Source organism: Notothenia rossii, assembly GCF_949606895.1.
Source record: "Notothenia rossii genome assembly, chromosome: 4".
Lineage (NCBI taxonomy): Eukaryota > Metazoa > Chordata > Actinopteri > Perciformes > Nototheniidae > Notothenia > Notothenia rossii.
Window position 1 is genome coordinate 92,918,923 of NC_136902.1, and position 15,904 is coordinate 92,934,826.

At 38.7% G+C, this 15,904-nt stretch overlaps 1 protein-coding gene and 1 long non-coding RNA gene across 3 annotated transcripts in view; both read right to left on the reverse strand.

The window, feature by feature from the left end:
* The window catches only part of clip3 (CAP-GLY domain containing linker protein 3), a 29,619-nt gene extending 21,544 nt beyond the window's left edge, over positions 1-8,075 (reverse strand). For both annotated transcript variants that reach the window (XM_079679654.1, XM_079679653.1), the window contains exons 1-3: positions 7,952-8,075; positions 2,809-3,178; positions 267-406 (exon numbers count right to left, since the gene is read on the reverse strand). In XM_079679654.1, the coding sequence (XP_079535780.1) occupies positions 267-406; positions 2,809-3,172 (504 nt within the window). In that variant the 5' untranslated portion in view covers positions 3,173-3,178; positions 7,952-8,075. The remainder of the gene's footprint in view (positions 1-266; positions 407-2,808; positions 3,179-7,951) is intronic.
* Positions 8,076-9,076: 1,001 nt separating this feature from the next.
* Positions 9,077-10,314, reverse strand: LOC307038273. Its single transcript, XR_013807936.1, has 2 exons — positions 10,230-10,314; positions 9,077-9,495 (listed from the first exon to the last, which is right to left on the reverse strand). It is a non-coding gene; the product is annotated as an uncharacterized lncRNA (long non-coding RNA).
* Between the last annotated feature and the right edge of the window lie 5,590 nt (positions 10,315-15,904).

Here is a 15,904-nt window from a genome sequence, read left to right on the forward strand (position 1 = left end):
CAGTCACAAGATGGAGGAATAGAAAGCAGTATTCAATGTTTACTTCAGATTAGCTCCACGTCAGAAATGAGCATGCTTGTCATATGTCTCTCTCCATAGAGGCTGAATCATCATGTTAATCACATAGCTATCATATGCCTCAAACAGTCCTGATGCTCTTCTAGGTAATCACACATCCTGTCATGTTCACAGCTACAGTTGATACCTTTGATATCAAGTTGCTCTCATGTTGGAAGAGGACATTCAGGGTTTTTCCAACAGCTCACCTCGTTCCCGATGATGTCGATCTTGTGCTGAACTTGAGGAACCCACTGCCTCACGATGGCAAACAGCTCAGGGATGGAGGTCCGAGGATCCATCAGGATCTCCAGACAGGCCGGGTCGTTCGGGTCGAAGAAGGTGAAGCCTGAAGACGAGGGAAACATGTGTTTATTTGTTTATTCCACACATGGCAGTTATTTTAAAACAAAACATGTACACTCATACTGGTTGTTTTTATTTATTTTATAGCGCATGGTGGAAAGGAGCAGGGAGAAGAACATCTTATTTGAAATGCCCCTTCTTAAAAATAAATTACAAAAATGAAATAACTATAGCAGTATTTACATAGAAATAGTGTTGTATAGGTTTTTGTGCATTTAAATGGTCTGCAAAGGCTCCTTTGTTTACTTCCATAACATAGTGACATCACTATGAAACACTCGGGCTTCTATTGGCTAGTGCAGGTTTTAAGAAGATGCAGTTGGCATCAGATATCTGCACTTCATAATATTAGTAAGTGAGTTTGTGTAAAAACTCCCAGTTACATGCAGACAGGAGAGTGTGTGTCTGCTGGATAATGGAGCTGAGTGTGTGAGAGGAATATTAAACAGCCTGTCCTCCAAACAGAAGTCAATCCAGAGATCTTTTAAAAGCTTCTGATCAATCAACGCTGTCTCGAATACAGACTGTGACTGAGTTTCATTATCATCTTATGCTTCTCTCTCTCTGTGTGTGTGTGTGTGTACTCTAGCATTACTGTCCTTGTGGGGACCTACATCTGTTTACACAGTCACGTGCGGGGACTTGCCTCCCTTATGGGGACAAAATGGGAATCATTAATTTTAGGGTAAGGCATGTGTTGGTTATGGTTAAGGTTAGGATAAGTCTCCAGGTAATGCATGTAAGTCAATGTAATGTCCCCTGAAGTCATGTATGCATGGTATATATATGTGTGTGTGTGTGTGTGTGTGTGTGTGTGTGTGTGTGTGTGTGTGTGTGTGTGTGTGTGTGTGTGTGTGTGTGTGTGTGTGTGTGTGTTTTAAGGGTTTTTAAGCTGTTTTATTCTAATTCAAGGCCGAACTCTGAACTGACCAAACCCATAGTCTACAATATATAACTGAAGTGAATTACAGATGATTTAGCCAGGGTTTCATTGTTTTTAAACACATGGAAATGTTACGTATTTGATCTTTAAGGTGCCATTAAAGTTTGTATTCAACGTGGTATGATAGTATATTCTTAAGGTGGCATGACAGCATTTATTTTAGGTGGTATGAATGTGTGTATTTAGTCCTCAGGTAAAGGATACCTGGAGAGTATGTATCTAAGATGATGTATATTTAAGGTGGTATGACAGTACATATTTAAGGTGGTATGACAGTATCCAAGATGATGTGTATTTAATGTGATATGACAGTATATATTCAAGCTGTTCTTAATTTAAGGTGGTATGACAGTATCCAAGATGATGTGTATTTTATTAGATATGACAGTATATATTCAAGCTGTTCTTAATTTAAGGTGGTATGACAGTATGTATTTAAGATGATGTGTATTTAAGATGGTCTTGATTTAAGGTGGTATGACATTCTATATCTAAGATTATGTATATTTAAGGTGGTATGACAGTATGTATTTAAGATGATGTGTATTTAAGATGGTCTTGATTTAAGGTGGTATGACAGTATGTATTTAAGATTATGTATATTTAAGGTGGTATGGCAGTATGTATTTAAGATGATGTGTATTTAAGATGGTCTTGATTTAAGGTGGTATGACAGTATGTATTTAAGATGATGTGTTTTCAAGCTGTTCTTAATTTAAGTTGGTATGACATTCTATATCTAAGATTATGTATATTTAAGGTGGTATGGCAGTATGTATTTAAGATGATGTGTATTTAAGATGGTCTTGATTTAAGGTGGTATGACAGTATGTATTTAAGATTATGTGTTTTCAAGCTGTTCTTAATTTAAGGTGGTATGACATTCTATATCTAAGATTATGTATATTTAAGGTGGTATGACAGTATGTATTTAAGATGATGTGTATTTAAGATGGTCTTGATTTAAGGTGGTATGACAGTATGTATTTAAGATGATGTGTTTTCAAGCTGTTCTTAATTTAAGGTGGTATGACATTCTATATCTAAGATTATGTATATTTAAGGTGGTATGACAGTATGTATTTAAGATGATGTGTATTTAAGATGGTCTTGATTTAAGGTGGTATGACAGTATGTATTTAAGATGATGTGTTTTCAAGCTGTTCTTAATTTAAGGTGGTATGACATTCTATATCTAAGATTATGTATATTTAAGGTGGTATGACAGTATGTATTTAAGATGATGTGTTTTCAAGCTGTTCTTAATTTAAGGTGGTATGACATTCTATATCTAAGATTATGTATATTTAAGGTGGTATGACAGTATTCAAGATGATGTGTATTTAAGGTGGTATGACAGTATATATTTAAGATGATGCGTATGTAAGATGGTCTTGATTTAAGGTGGTAAGACAGTGTGTATTTAAGGCGGTATGACGTACTGTAGTCTTTGGGCAGCGGGGCCTGGGCGGAGTGATGCACTATGGGTCTTCTGCGGGGCTCGTGAACCGGACTCTGAAACTGAGACACGGACAGAGGCTCGGGCTCCACTTCACGCTCTTCATCACCAGCTGGAACCTCCTCCTCTCTCTCGTCCTCTCTCTCCTCTGGCTCTTCCTCCTCCTCTTCATCCACCCCAGCCCTCTCCTCCAGCTCCCTCTGATCTCCTAGCTCATACTCCTCTTCCTCCTCTTCCTCCTCCTCGGTCAGCGCCTCCTCTTCCTCTTTGTTGACCTTTCCTTCCTCCTGCTCTTCACGGTCGTGCCTGTCCTTTTCCTGCACCTCCAGATTCTCCTCTTTAGTCATGATGGCCTGAAGAGAGAGAGGAAGAACACTTTTAATCAGAGGTGGGAAGTATTGGAGTACAAATACTTTGTTACTGCACTGAATGTTTCTGGTATCAGTACTTCACTCCACTACGACTTTTTGACTTTGACTTCTTACATGTTGAACTCAAATACCTGTACTTTCTACTTCTCACATGTTGAACTCAAATACCTGTACTTTCTACTTCTCACATGTTGAACTCAAATACCTGTACTTTCTACTTCTTACATGTTGAACTCAAATACCTGTACTTTCTACTTCTCACATGTTGAACACAAATACCTGTACTTTCTACTTCTCACATGTTGAACACAAATACCTGTACTTTCTACTTCTTACATGTTCCTTTGAAGACCTGTGTCCGTGTGTCATGTTGTTTGACTGAGAGGTTTCCACACCATGATATTAAACCTGTAACACTCTCAGTTTTGTAAACCACAGACCTGGTGTTAAAGCTCCTTAGTTTCCAGAGTAAGTCAACACTCTGTCTTGCTTTCTTGGAGATGTAATCAACATTGTCTCTTATTTTTCCCAGATATTTGAAGGGACCTGCTCCACTTTCTGGCTCTTAGAGCAGAAGTTGTTTCCTCCATAGACACAGCATGAAAGGAGGAAATCACGCATTTGTGAAATGGAAAAACTTAGTTTTAACTGATATTATCCGAGAGAAAGGCTTTAAACTGGCAGCATTAAGCTCGTACAAGAAGCCAGTGTCACACACACACACACACACACACACACACACACACACACACACACACACACACACACACACACACACACACACACACACACACACACACACACACACACACACACACACACACACACACACACACACACACACACACACACACACACACACACACACACACACACACACACACACACACACACACACACACACACACACACACACACACACACACACACACACACCCTAACAGCAGCTCTGTTGTATTTTATATTGAATAAGCTACTGTCTATTTGCATGCTGTGTCTATGGAGGAAACAACTTCTGCTCTAAGGGCCAGAAAGTGGAGCAGGTCCCTTCAAATATCTGGGAAAAATAAGAGACAATGTTGATTACATCTCCAAGAAAGCAAGACAGAGTGTTGACTTACTCTGGAAACTAAGGAGCTTTAACACCAGGTCTGTGGTTTACAAAACTGAGAGTGTTACACGTTTAATATCATGGTGTGGAAACCTCTCAGTAAAACAACATAACACACGGACACAGGTCTTCAATCAGGACTTCATCTGTGACAAGCAACGTGACTGAGGGTGACCAGGCGTTCAGACATTTAGCCGATGTCCTGCATTTGCCTGTTGCTTTTCTCCAAAGGTGTTCACAGTTTTTTTCAATTGCTAATTGCTAATTGCTAATTGCTAATTGCTTGGGTGCAGAGCTGAACATGTGTTTAGAGTTTTGGAGATTTGAGCTGATGTTTTTTTCTTTGAGTGTGTGATAAAATAATTGTGCTTTATGTGTACTTTTTATTTCTTTTAAGGATTTTTAGGACATTTTTCTTTCACAGAGAGATGGCATCCTTCATTTGACTCCCGTCTTCAACGCTCTCATTTAAGCCGTTTTTTTTTAGCCAAGGAAACACACTCTGACAAGCAGAAATATCCAGAGAGGGCAAAAGTACACACATCCTGTACTCAAGTAGAAGTACAGATACTCGTGTTTAAAAATACTCTGGTGAAAGTAGAAGTACTGACTAAACTTCTTTACTCAAGTCAAAGTAAAGAGGCTTTGAAATGTACTTCAGTAAAAAGTACCCATAACTAGCAGCTGTTTTAAAGAGTACCTGACCTCCCTTTATATTAACAGAACAATAATGTCATTGTTAGCTAATGAATGTTTCCATGCTGAACAACGGCAACATGACAACGTCACGTGTGGGGACTCGCTTCCCTTATGGGGACAAATTGGAGGTCCCCATAAGGGGAATCATTAATTTTAGGGTGAACACTTGGTTAGGTTTAGGATTAGGGTTAGGGTTAGGATAAGTCTCCAGGAAATGCATGTAAGTCAATGTAATGTCCCCTGAAGTGATGTGTGTGTGTGTGTGTGTGTGTGTGTGTGTGTGTGTGTGTGTGTGTGTGTGTGTGTGTGTGTGTGTGTGTGTGTGTGTGTGTGTGTGTGTGTGTGTGTGTGTGTGTGTGTGTGTGTGTGTGTGTGTGTGTGTGTGTGTGTGTGTGTGTGTGTGTGTGGTTGTGTAAAAGAGGTCAGGTCTAGGCAGAGAATGCAAAAGTACACACATCCTTTACTCAAGTAGAAGTACAGATACTCGTGTTTAAAAATACTCTGGTGAAAGTAGAAGTAGTGACTAAACTTCTTTACTCAAGTCAAAGTAAAGAGGCTTTGAAATGTACTTCAGTAAAAAGTACCCATAACTAGCAGCTGTTTTAAAGAGTACCTGACCTCCCTTTATATGAATAGAACAATAATGTCATTGTTAGCTAATGAATGTTTCCATGGTGACCAACGGCAACATGACAACGTTTCCATTGGTCCCTCTTCTTTAGAGAAGACCAGGAAATGATGGATACACATCATGGATACGGCCATTTTAGTGTGTTAGCAACTGAAAGAAACTTTAAAAAACAAGAGGGCTATCACCAATAGCTGTGTCAGATGTCAATCAATCAACAGTTTACTTATGGCTGTAGACGGAGGAGGGCGATTCCCACTGAGTGTTTGTGAGATTTTCCAGATTTGTTTTTTTCACATGCGCATGGAGGTGAAAACGTTTTGAAGTCCGAGACTCACAAGAAACGCCCATAAAGAAAATATGGATATATGGATATATGGATATATGCCTCCTGAAACCAAAAGAGCAAGAGCTACCAGCAGCTGATTTAATAAAGGGTTAACCACACTGCAGACTGTAAGCGAGCTCTGGTCCTTTTTACAGACTCGGAGATCACAAATTAATACGAGAATACTTACGGATGATAGTTACTTCATTCCTTCACTTGATACTTTTAGTTTTTATGCTCCCTAAAAAGGGAATAAGCTTCCAGAAAACCTGAGTCTTCACTAACACTCAGTTCTTTTAAGTCGAGGCTAAAAGTATTTGATCTTGTTTTAGCCCCTCCTTTACAATGTTGTTTTTAAATCTCTTTTATTCCATCACATTGTGTTCCTTTCTTTTGTCAACTTCTTAAGTGTTAACGTTGATTTAAAGCACTTTGAGTTGCTCTGTAAAAATGTGCTTTATAAATAAACGTACCGTACCAAATATGTTTTAATTCCTTCACTTGCAAACCGTAAAGCGTTGTTATTTATGTATAAGATAATAGTTTCAATAGAAATGCTTATTTGAAAGGGTTGCTTCGACATTATATTTCAATCTAAACTAGCTCTTAGCAACGCAGAAACATGTCCACACACACACACACACACACACACACACACACACACACACACACACACACACACACACACACACACACACACACACACACACACACACACACACAATAAATAAATGTGGAGAAATTAAGAGTAAAGTCCGACTCTTACAGGATTTTTGAGGACAATTACTTTCAAATCTGATAAAATGACTAACATATTTTATAATGATCAAGGTGCGATCTTGTAAAATGATCTGTACCAAACAAATATGTTTCATTAAGTCTTTCAACATTTATTTATAGAACAGAATATCTTCATATCACTATCAATACGGCATTTTAACACATATTAAGCCTTAAACAAATATTGTGCTTCCTGCTATTTGAATATTGCACGACTACACCATGTTGGGCTTTAAATAAAATGTATATTAATTGTGCAGCCTTATCTAATATATTATAATAGTATAACAGCTAAAAAAAAAACATTTGGCTGCATGGGAATTATACATTTAACGTGAAGCATCAATTATACTAGCTTACTTAGACGTATAAGTACAATTTATGATGCATGTATGTGTTTAAATAGCAGTATTAGTACTTAAAATACCTTTCAATTTCACCCATTACTGGTATTTCTAAAGCAGCATCTCTCACATTGAGTGCAAGTGGGAATACTGGGCATGAACACGACCGTAATAACCGAGAATAAACGTATTTTAAACGAAGCGCCATCAGTCACAGCAGAACAAAAGGATGATTAATTGTCTTTTTATGTGTATTTCGGATGCTTTTAAGGGTCTATTGAACCATGTGATGTGCGGAGGAAGGCCAGCATCCTCTTCCTCCTCCTCCTCCTCCTCCTCCTCCTCCATCAGACTCCATTTTAAAACACCACCACAAACACTGAACATGCACCATGCAAAAAACACGACCAATCACACACACCTTATTCTGCACACACACACACAGCTGCACACACACACAAGCAATGATTAAGAAGCGAATACATGGAATAAATATCGATGTTTAGAAACCGTGTTTGTGGTTTGTGCCAATGTGCGTAGTGAAGGGCAGGATGGGAGGAAAAAACGCCCCGCGGACGCACAATGAAAACACGCGCACACGCACCAAAACACACGTTACGGTAACGCGTTTAAAACACATAATACACGTTTCAAAATGGTTGTATAAATGTCATAAATGCAGCTTGTAATGGATGCAAAGCAGCTGTTGTTTTGAACAGCGCCCCTCTCTCAGCATCTCTCCATCTCCATCTTTAACACGAATCAACACACACATACATACTCACACATTTCAAGAACACACCCTTATTCTAAGGATAATAAAGATGAAATGTGTGTTAAATCCCGCAGCTGAAGGTGTTCTTACCTGAAAACAAGCCGCTGGTTGTGGTGTGTGATGAACCTCTCTCTCTCTGTGATGCAGAATAACACTGATGCTCTCTCTCCCCTTTTCTCCCTCTCTCTCCCTCTCTCTCTAATTTAAATTCAGCTCGTGTCACTGACGCTCTGCTGACGTCAAGGAGCTATTAACATACAGTGATTCATAAATGGGAATACAGCACTTTACAAAAATACAAATTAAAAGATGTCAAAAAGTAATTAACGATAAGCTACATATTGTTCTTACATTTCCCATACATTTTCATATTTAAAAAAAAATTAAATACATTCCTAAAAATGTGAAATTAGTTTCCAAAATATTTGTTTTAAGTGTTATTATATTTTTTTGTATTTATTGTCTTGAATATAAATAATTGTATTTTTTTTTTGTATTTAGGTCATTTTAATTACAAAATATATTTTAAATGAATTTAAATGTAATGACATTTTTTTTATTGAAAGTCCTAAAAAGACCTGAAGCGGAGGTTGGTCCTCACAAAGCAGGGAGTACAGGAATAGACACACACAGGTAGAAGAGGTGTGCCCTGCATTCACAAGATATGCACTCAGATAGTTCAGTTGTGTTTCTAGCTCGCACTGCACACAAAAAACAGGTAAGCTTTGATTTCTTTACTTCTTCGAACCCTGTATGTCACTTTCATTGGATTGTAACTGTTAGGTTTCAGCTGTTATGTAGTGTTACGTTCCCTGCTGGACTAGGGGTACAAAGGGAAGTAGCAAAATATAAAATAACCGGGAGAGAGAAAAAAGGAGAGGAAACTCATTTTTGAAGCCACAAGATGACCTTTTAATTAATACAAGAAAAGGAGGCTCACCAGCCAATTTGCAAACTTACGACAAAACAAAACAACTTTCTCATAAAAGAAAGCGACAACAGTAAACCATAACACTACTCATAACTTCTACAAGTTGCACGTCTCACGTAGACAACAATCAAAAGACTACACTGCTGCACAGATCATCCACTGCCAACTCACAGGAGAAGGAAGAGAGAGACTGCAGCCCCAAGCGACATTGTGAGATGAGCCCCCCCCCCCCCCCCCCCAATGACAGGAGTGAAATTAGTTTTTTGGAAACAAAGTACTTCATATACAAATATAATTCCTGTTTATTATTGTTATCAACACAGTTACTTTGTTATACAGTGAGGTAAATGGTAAATGTGCATGCATGTCGTTCAGTATGCGTTTACAGGTGAATACGTCTGCATTTCCTGGATGCAAATTCATCGACAAGGTCATCGTATGACAGCTGCTGTGCCAACTTTGCATTGATGCTAATGATAGCCAGGCCACTTAAGCGTTCTTGTGCCATTGATGACCGGAGGTACGTCTTCATAAGCTTCAGTTTGGAAAAGCTTCTCTCAGTAGACGCAAAAGGAAGAGTTACTGCAATGCCGAGGGCAATCCAGAGATTTGGGTACAGTTCCTGTAACTCACTTTTGTGGAGAAATGACAACATCTCCAGAGCAGTTTTTTGTAGTGTCATCTTTGGTAGGTTGATGATCTCCTGTACCAATGCAGACAACAAATCCATCATTCAAGCAGACTCAATATATGTTTTGATCTTAATAGTGCACTACAGAATGAATATAGCAAAAATAATAGTCTCAAAAAGATTAAAATATAATTAATGCAAATAAACTACTTCTACTACTACTACTACTAATAATAATAATCATAATTATAATCAATTCAATAATATAAATGCTATATTATTTTATTATAATATAGTTGTAATATAGTCAAGACAAAACATGCTTATGACATGCTCAAAAACTGATAGTTCTTAAATCTGTATTCAAATGTAGTTCCCTCTGTCAGCAATGTATCAACAACCACACACACATTTCCATCAGTATTTCTCTGTGTTGTGGTTGACATGATGATAACTGTTAGGAGTTAAGCGGAGAGGCTGAGCATCACCATGAAATGTGCAAATTGACATAAAAATGAATAAAAGGGGAAAAAATGCTCCATGTTTTTTAGGCTGTAAACTTTAACTGTTATGTTCGCCAACTAGACAGACATTTTATCACTCTTCCTGCAAAAACTGCATCCATTGCAGAAAACAAATATATCATTACAACTATATTGTATTTTGATATAACAACAACTAAAAGTGAGTCTTAACACTCGAAGAGAATGGCAAATGATACCCAAACATGGGTATGACTAAAGAAGCCAAATACAAGTTAGCTGAGAAACATTATTGATTATTCTTTAAGATAATATCGAACTTACATAAATTATTCCTTCAGAGATTGCTCGAAAATCACCAACACAGCATCAGAAAGGAAAACAATAGAGCAAATCAAAGTGAACAATGAGTTATATACTGTGTTACATGAGCAGCAGTGTGTTTAGCAGTGGCGGCCGGCCCATAGGGGCGCTAGGGGCGGCTCCCCCCCTCTTCCCACATGTTTGATTGTCATTACAAATTAAAAATTGATAAAATTATATATTAAAAAAAATATACATTTTTTATTTTTATTTTTAAAGAACAAGGTAAATATTATATAGTTGGTATAAGTAAAATATATAATCTACAATAAAATCTCGTTTAAAATTGTTTTACGATGTCTAAAGTTGCTGATAAGACATGTTTCCTGCCTAGTGCCACTTTAACTTCTGCACGGTGCGATGGGGCTTCAGGTGAGCGACGCAGTAAGAGGCCGAACAAACCAGGCAGGATTTCACAGCCTTACGTTTCCTATTCCCCTCGCAGAGGTCACAGGGAACGTCTCCAGGCCCAGACGGGGATCCTCCATCCTCACCTGCTTTTGGAAAATTAAAGATTATTTGTTCATACATATTTGTTTCCAAGGTTTCCTTTTTTATATTAAAGCTCACCTATTATGATATATTTGAACAATATCTTATAGGGCCATATCTATACAAAACATGTCTCTGAAGTGTTTTGCTCAAAATACCAAACAGATCAACCATCCTAGCCATGCCTCATACCCAGAGGTCGCATTAACCGAATACTTTCCGTCTATGACGGATTACTTTTAACAATGACGGGAAAATCTGAAAGCAGTCTGTCATTTTGACAGACTGAACAAACTCGTTGCAAACTCGGAACAGCGCCAAAGTTTCCCCGCAGTGAGGCTCATCGGTGTTATGCCGTGTTATGCATGCCCGCCAAAAAAGGAACTGATATCGTTTCCAAACCTTACTTTGCCGTACAGATCATTGAAATGTCTGGGAGTTTTTGCTTTACGCTGTGCGCGCGTCCCGTGAGGTAAATAACACCGGCGCTAACAATTCTCAAGCGTGCTCTCTCCCCTCCCCCACCCGTCCCCCCCATCAGCTCAACACGTGAGTGACGAGTTTTGTACAGACACGACGGGTAATGATGGATTATGACGGAAATCTTACGATCCTGTCCGTCTAAAGGACGGTTAGCAAAATGCTGATTCTGGGTCAGTAGCTTCAAATTTAACCCGAGCTGCCGTGGCCACACCCCCTTTGAAGCGTGCATGCAGCAGAGCTGCAGAGACAAGCAGAAACTCAGCTAAATGCTGCCGTGATTAAACGCTATATTATGTTCCAAACCACATCAAGGAATCCTTCTGAAACAGTATGGAGCTAAAATGCTTTTTCTCTCTCCTGCTGATGTTCAGGTGTATATCAGTATGTAGTATCTCTACTTTAAAGAGTCCTCTCCTGCTGATGTTCAGGTGTATATCAGTATGTAGTGTCTCTACTTTAAAGAGTCCTCTCCTGCTGATGTTCAGGTGTATATAAGTATGTATTGTCTCTACTTTAAAGAGTCCTCTCCTGCTGATGTTCAGGTGTATATCAGTATGTAGTGTCTCTACTTTAAAGAGTCCTCTCCTGCTGATGTTCAGGTGTATATCAGTATGTAGTGTCTCTACTTTAAAGAGTCCTCTCCTGCTGATGTTCAGGTGTATATCAGTATGTAGAGTCTCTACTTTAAAGAGTCCTCTCCTGCTGATGTAAAGTAGAGACACTACATACTGATATACACCTGAACATCAGCAGGAGAGGACTCTTTAAAGTAGAGACACTATACTGATATACACCTGAACATCAGCAGGAGAGGACTCTTTAAATTAGAGACACTACATACTGATATACACCTGAACATCAGCAGGAGAGGACTCTTTAAAGTAGAGACACTACATACTTATATAATATGGTCTTTGTTTACATCAGCATCGCTAACACCCAGAGCTAAGCTGTACTGGAGAGCATGTGTGTGAAGAAGCAGGAAATAAAAAGAAACTCACCTTGTGGTAAACCTGAGAGAGAAAAAGCATTTTAGCTCCATACTGTTTCAGAAGGATTCCTTGATGTGGTTTGGAACATAATATAGCGTTTAATCACGGCAGCATTTAGCTGAGTTTCTGCTTGTCTCTGCAGCTCTGCTGCATGCACGCTTCAAAGGGGGTGTGGCCACGGCAGCTCGGGTTAAATTTGAAGCTACTGACCCAGAATCAGCATTTTGCTAACCGTCCTTTAGACGGACAGGATCGTAAGATTTCCGTCATAATCCATCATTACCCGTTGTGTCTGTACAAAACTCGTCACTCACGTGTTGAGCTGATGGGGGGGACGGGTGGGGGAGGGGAGAGAGCACGCTTGAGAATTGTTAGCGCCGGTGTTATTTACCTCACGGGACGCGCGCACAGCGTAAAGCAAAAACTCCCAGACATTTCAATGATCTGTACGGCAAAGTAAGGTTTGGAAACGATATCAGTTCCTTTTTTGGCGGGCATGCATAACACGGCATAACACCGATGAGCCTCACTGCGGGGAAACTTTGGCGCTGTTCCGAGTTTGCAACGAGTTTGTTCAGTCTGTCAAAATGACAGACTGCTTTCAGATTTTCCCGTCATTGTTAAAAGTAATACGTCATAGACGGAAAGTATTCGGTTAATGCGACCTCTGGGTATGAGGCATGGCTAGGATGGTTGATCTGTTTGGTATTTTGAGCAAAACACTTCAGAGACATGTTTTGTATAGATATGGCCCTATAAGATATTGTTCAAATATATCATAATAGGTGAGCTTTAATATAAAAAAGGAAACCTTGGAAACAAATATGTATGAACAAATAATCTTTAATTTTCCAAAAGCAGGTGAGGATGGAGGATCCCCGTCTGGGCCTGAACACGTGCCCTGTGACCTCTGCGAGGGGAAAAGGAAACGTAAGGCTGTGAAATCCTGCCTGGTTTGTTCGGCCTCTTACTGCGTCGCTCACTTGAAGCCCCATCGCACCGTGCAGAAGTTAAAGTGGCACTAGGCAGGAAACATGTCTTATCAGCAACTTTAGACATCGTAAAACAATTTTAAACGAGATTTTATTGTAGATTATATATTTTACTTATACCAACTATATAATATTTACCTTGTTCTTTAAAAATAAAAATAAAAAATGTATATTTTTTTTAATATATCATTTTATCAATTTTTAATTTGTAATGACAATCAAACATGTGGGAAGAGGGGGGGAGCCGCCCCTAGCGCCCCTATGGGCCGGCCGCCACTGCTAAACACACTGCTGCTCATGTAACACAGTATATAACTCATTGTTCACTTTGATTTGCTCTATTGTTTTCCTTTCTGATGCTGTGTTGGTGATTTTCGAGCAATCTCTGAAGGAATAATTTATGTAAGTTCGATATTATCTTAAAGAATAATCAATAATGTTTCTCAGCTAACTTGTATTTGGCTTCTTTAGTCATACCCATGTTTGGGTATCATTTGCCATTCTCTTCGAGTGTTAAGACTCACTTTTAGTTGTTGTTATATCAAAATACAATATAGTTGTAATGATATATTTGTTTTCTGCAATGGATGCAGTTTTTGCAGGAAGAGTGATAAAATGTCTGTCTAGTTGGCGAACATAACAGTTAAAGTTTACAGCCTAAAAAACATGGAGCATTTTTTCCCCTTTTATTCATTTTTATGTCAATTTGCACATTTCATGGTGATGCTCAGCCTCTCCGCTTAACTCCTAACAGTTATCATCATGTCAACCACAACACAGAGAAATACTGATGGAAATGTGTGTGTGGTTTTTGATACATTGCTGACAGAGGGAACTACATTTGAATACAGATTTAAGAACTATCAGTTTTTGAGCATGTCATAAGCATGTTTTGTCTTGACTATATTACAACTATATTATAATAAAATAATATAGCATTTATATTATTGAATTGATTATGATTATGATTATTATTATTATTATTAGTAGTAGTAGAAGTAGTTTATTTGCATTAATTATATTTTAATCTTTTTGAGACTATTATTTTTGCTATATTCATTCTGTAGTGCACTATTAAGATCAAAACATATATTGAGTCTGCTTGAATGATGGATTTGTTGTCTGCATTGGTACAGGAGATCATCAACCTACCAAAGATGACACTACAAAAAACTGCTCTGGAGATGTTGTCATTTCTCCACAAAAGTGAGTTACAGGAACTGTACCCAAATCTCTGGATTGCCCTCGGCATTGCAGTAACTCTTCCTTTTGCGTCTACTGAGAGAAGCTTTTCCAAACTGAAGCTTATGAAGACGTACCTCCGGTCATCAATGGCACAAGAACGCCTGGCTATCATTAGCATCAATGCAAAGTTGGCACAGCAGCTGTCATACGATGACCTTGTCGATGAATTTGCATCAGGAAATGCAGACGTATTCACCTGTAAACGCATACTGAACGACATACATGCACATTTACCATTTACCTCACTGTATAACAAAGTAACTGTGTTGATAACAATAATAAACAGGAATTATATTTGTATATGAAGTACTTTGTTTCCAAAAAACTAATTTCACTCCTGTCATTGGGGGGGGGGGGGGGGGGGGGGGGGCTCATCTCACAATGTCGCTTGGGGCCCCAAGTTGGCCAGGGACGGCCCCGCTCCACTCCCCTTTTGTGTACAGCTCTCAACATGCAGAGATTTTGAGTGATTGTCACCTTTTTTTATACTTTCCGCCTCATTCTGAAAGAAAGAGGTGAAATGTGGAGACGTAGATGTAGTTCATTTAGCGGTTTCACACAAAAAAGTGTTACTTCACAGTTTTACAACACATTTAGATTTTTTTTTACTTGCAATATTATCTTTTAAATTGTCAAACATCATATGTGTAATTCGTTGCACAATTCAAACGGAATCGAAAGATAATCTTTCTCAATCCATTGACTTCAATACATAATTTTTCCGAAATAAGGTCCCATGGAGCTCCCCGGAATGGGAGGGACTTCGCCTCTCTTGCAGCGTCAGGAAAAACAAGTTATTTAGCCTTCCCAAACCTGAGTCTCACGCGCCGTCTATGCAAATAATGATACTTTGAGTTTCATTTTCAGCGACGATACGGAGGGTAGCTCTCATGTGAAGGTGATTTTCCACCGAGACAAAACAACAACAGTTACTAATAAACAGGTAAGCTTTGACTTTGTTACCTCTTCTCACGCTTTGTGTAACTTTTATTGGGTTTGAACTATTAAGCTGCAGCAGAGGTTCAGAGGCTTTATGTCATGCACAGCAGTGTAGATATCTCGGTACCACTTTACAATAAGACTAACCTTATAAAGGGTTTATGAATAGTTTGTAATTCATTTATTAATTACGTTGTGAACACTTTAGAAATCATTAATAAGCTTTTATAAGACATGAGATAAACAGGGGCAACTGTGACCGGTTGCGTGCCAAATAGTGAGCCCACATGTATCTGTACTGCTAAGCCTTATATTGGCTACCTAGCTTACTTCGTGTTCTTCATCAGCCAGCATCCTTGGTATCTGTTGTTCACTGAGTTGATTCTCGCTAGGTAGCCAATATAAGGCTTAGTCATCTTGCCAAATAGCGAGCCCACATTGATCCGTACTGTAAGTAGCCAATATAAGGCTTAGTCATCTTGCCAAATAGTGA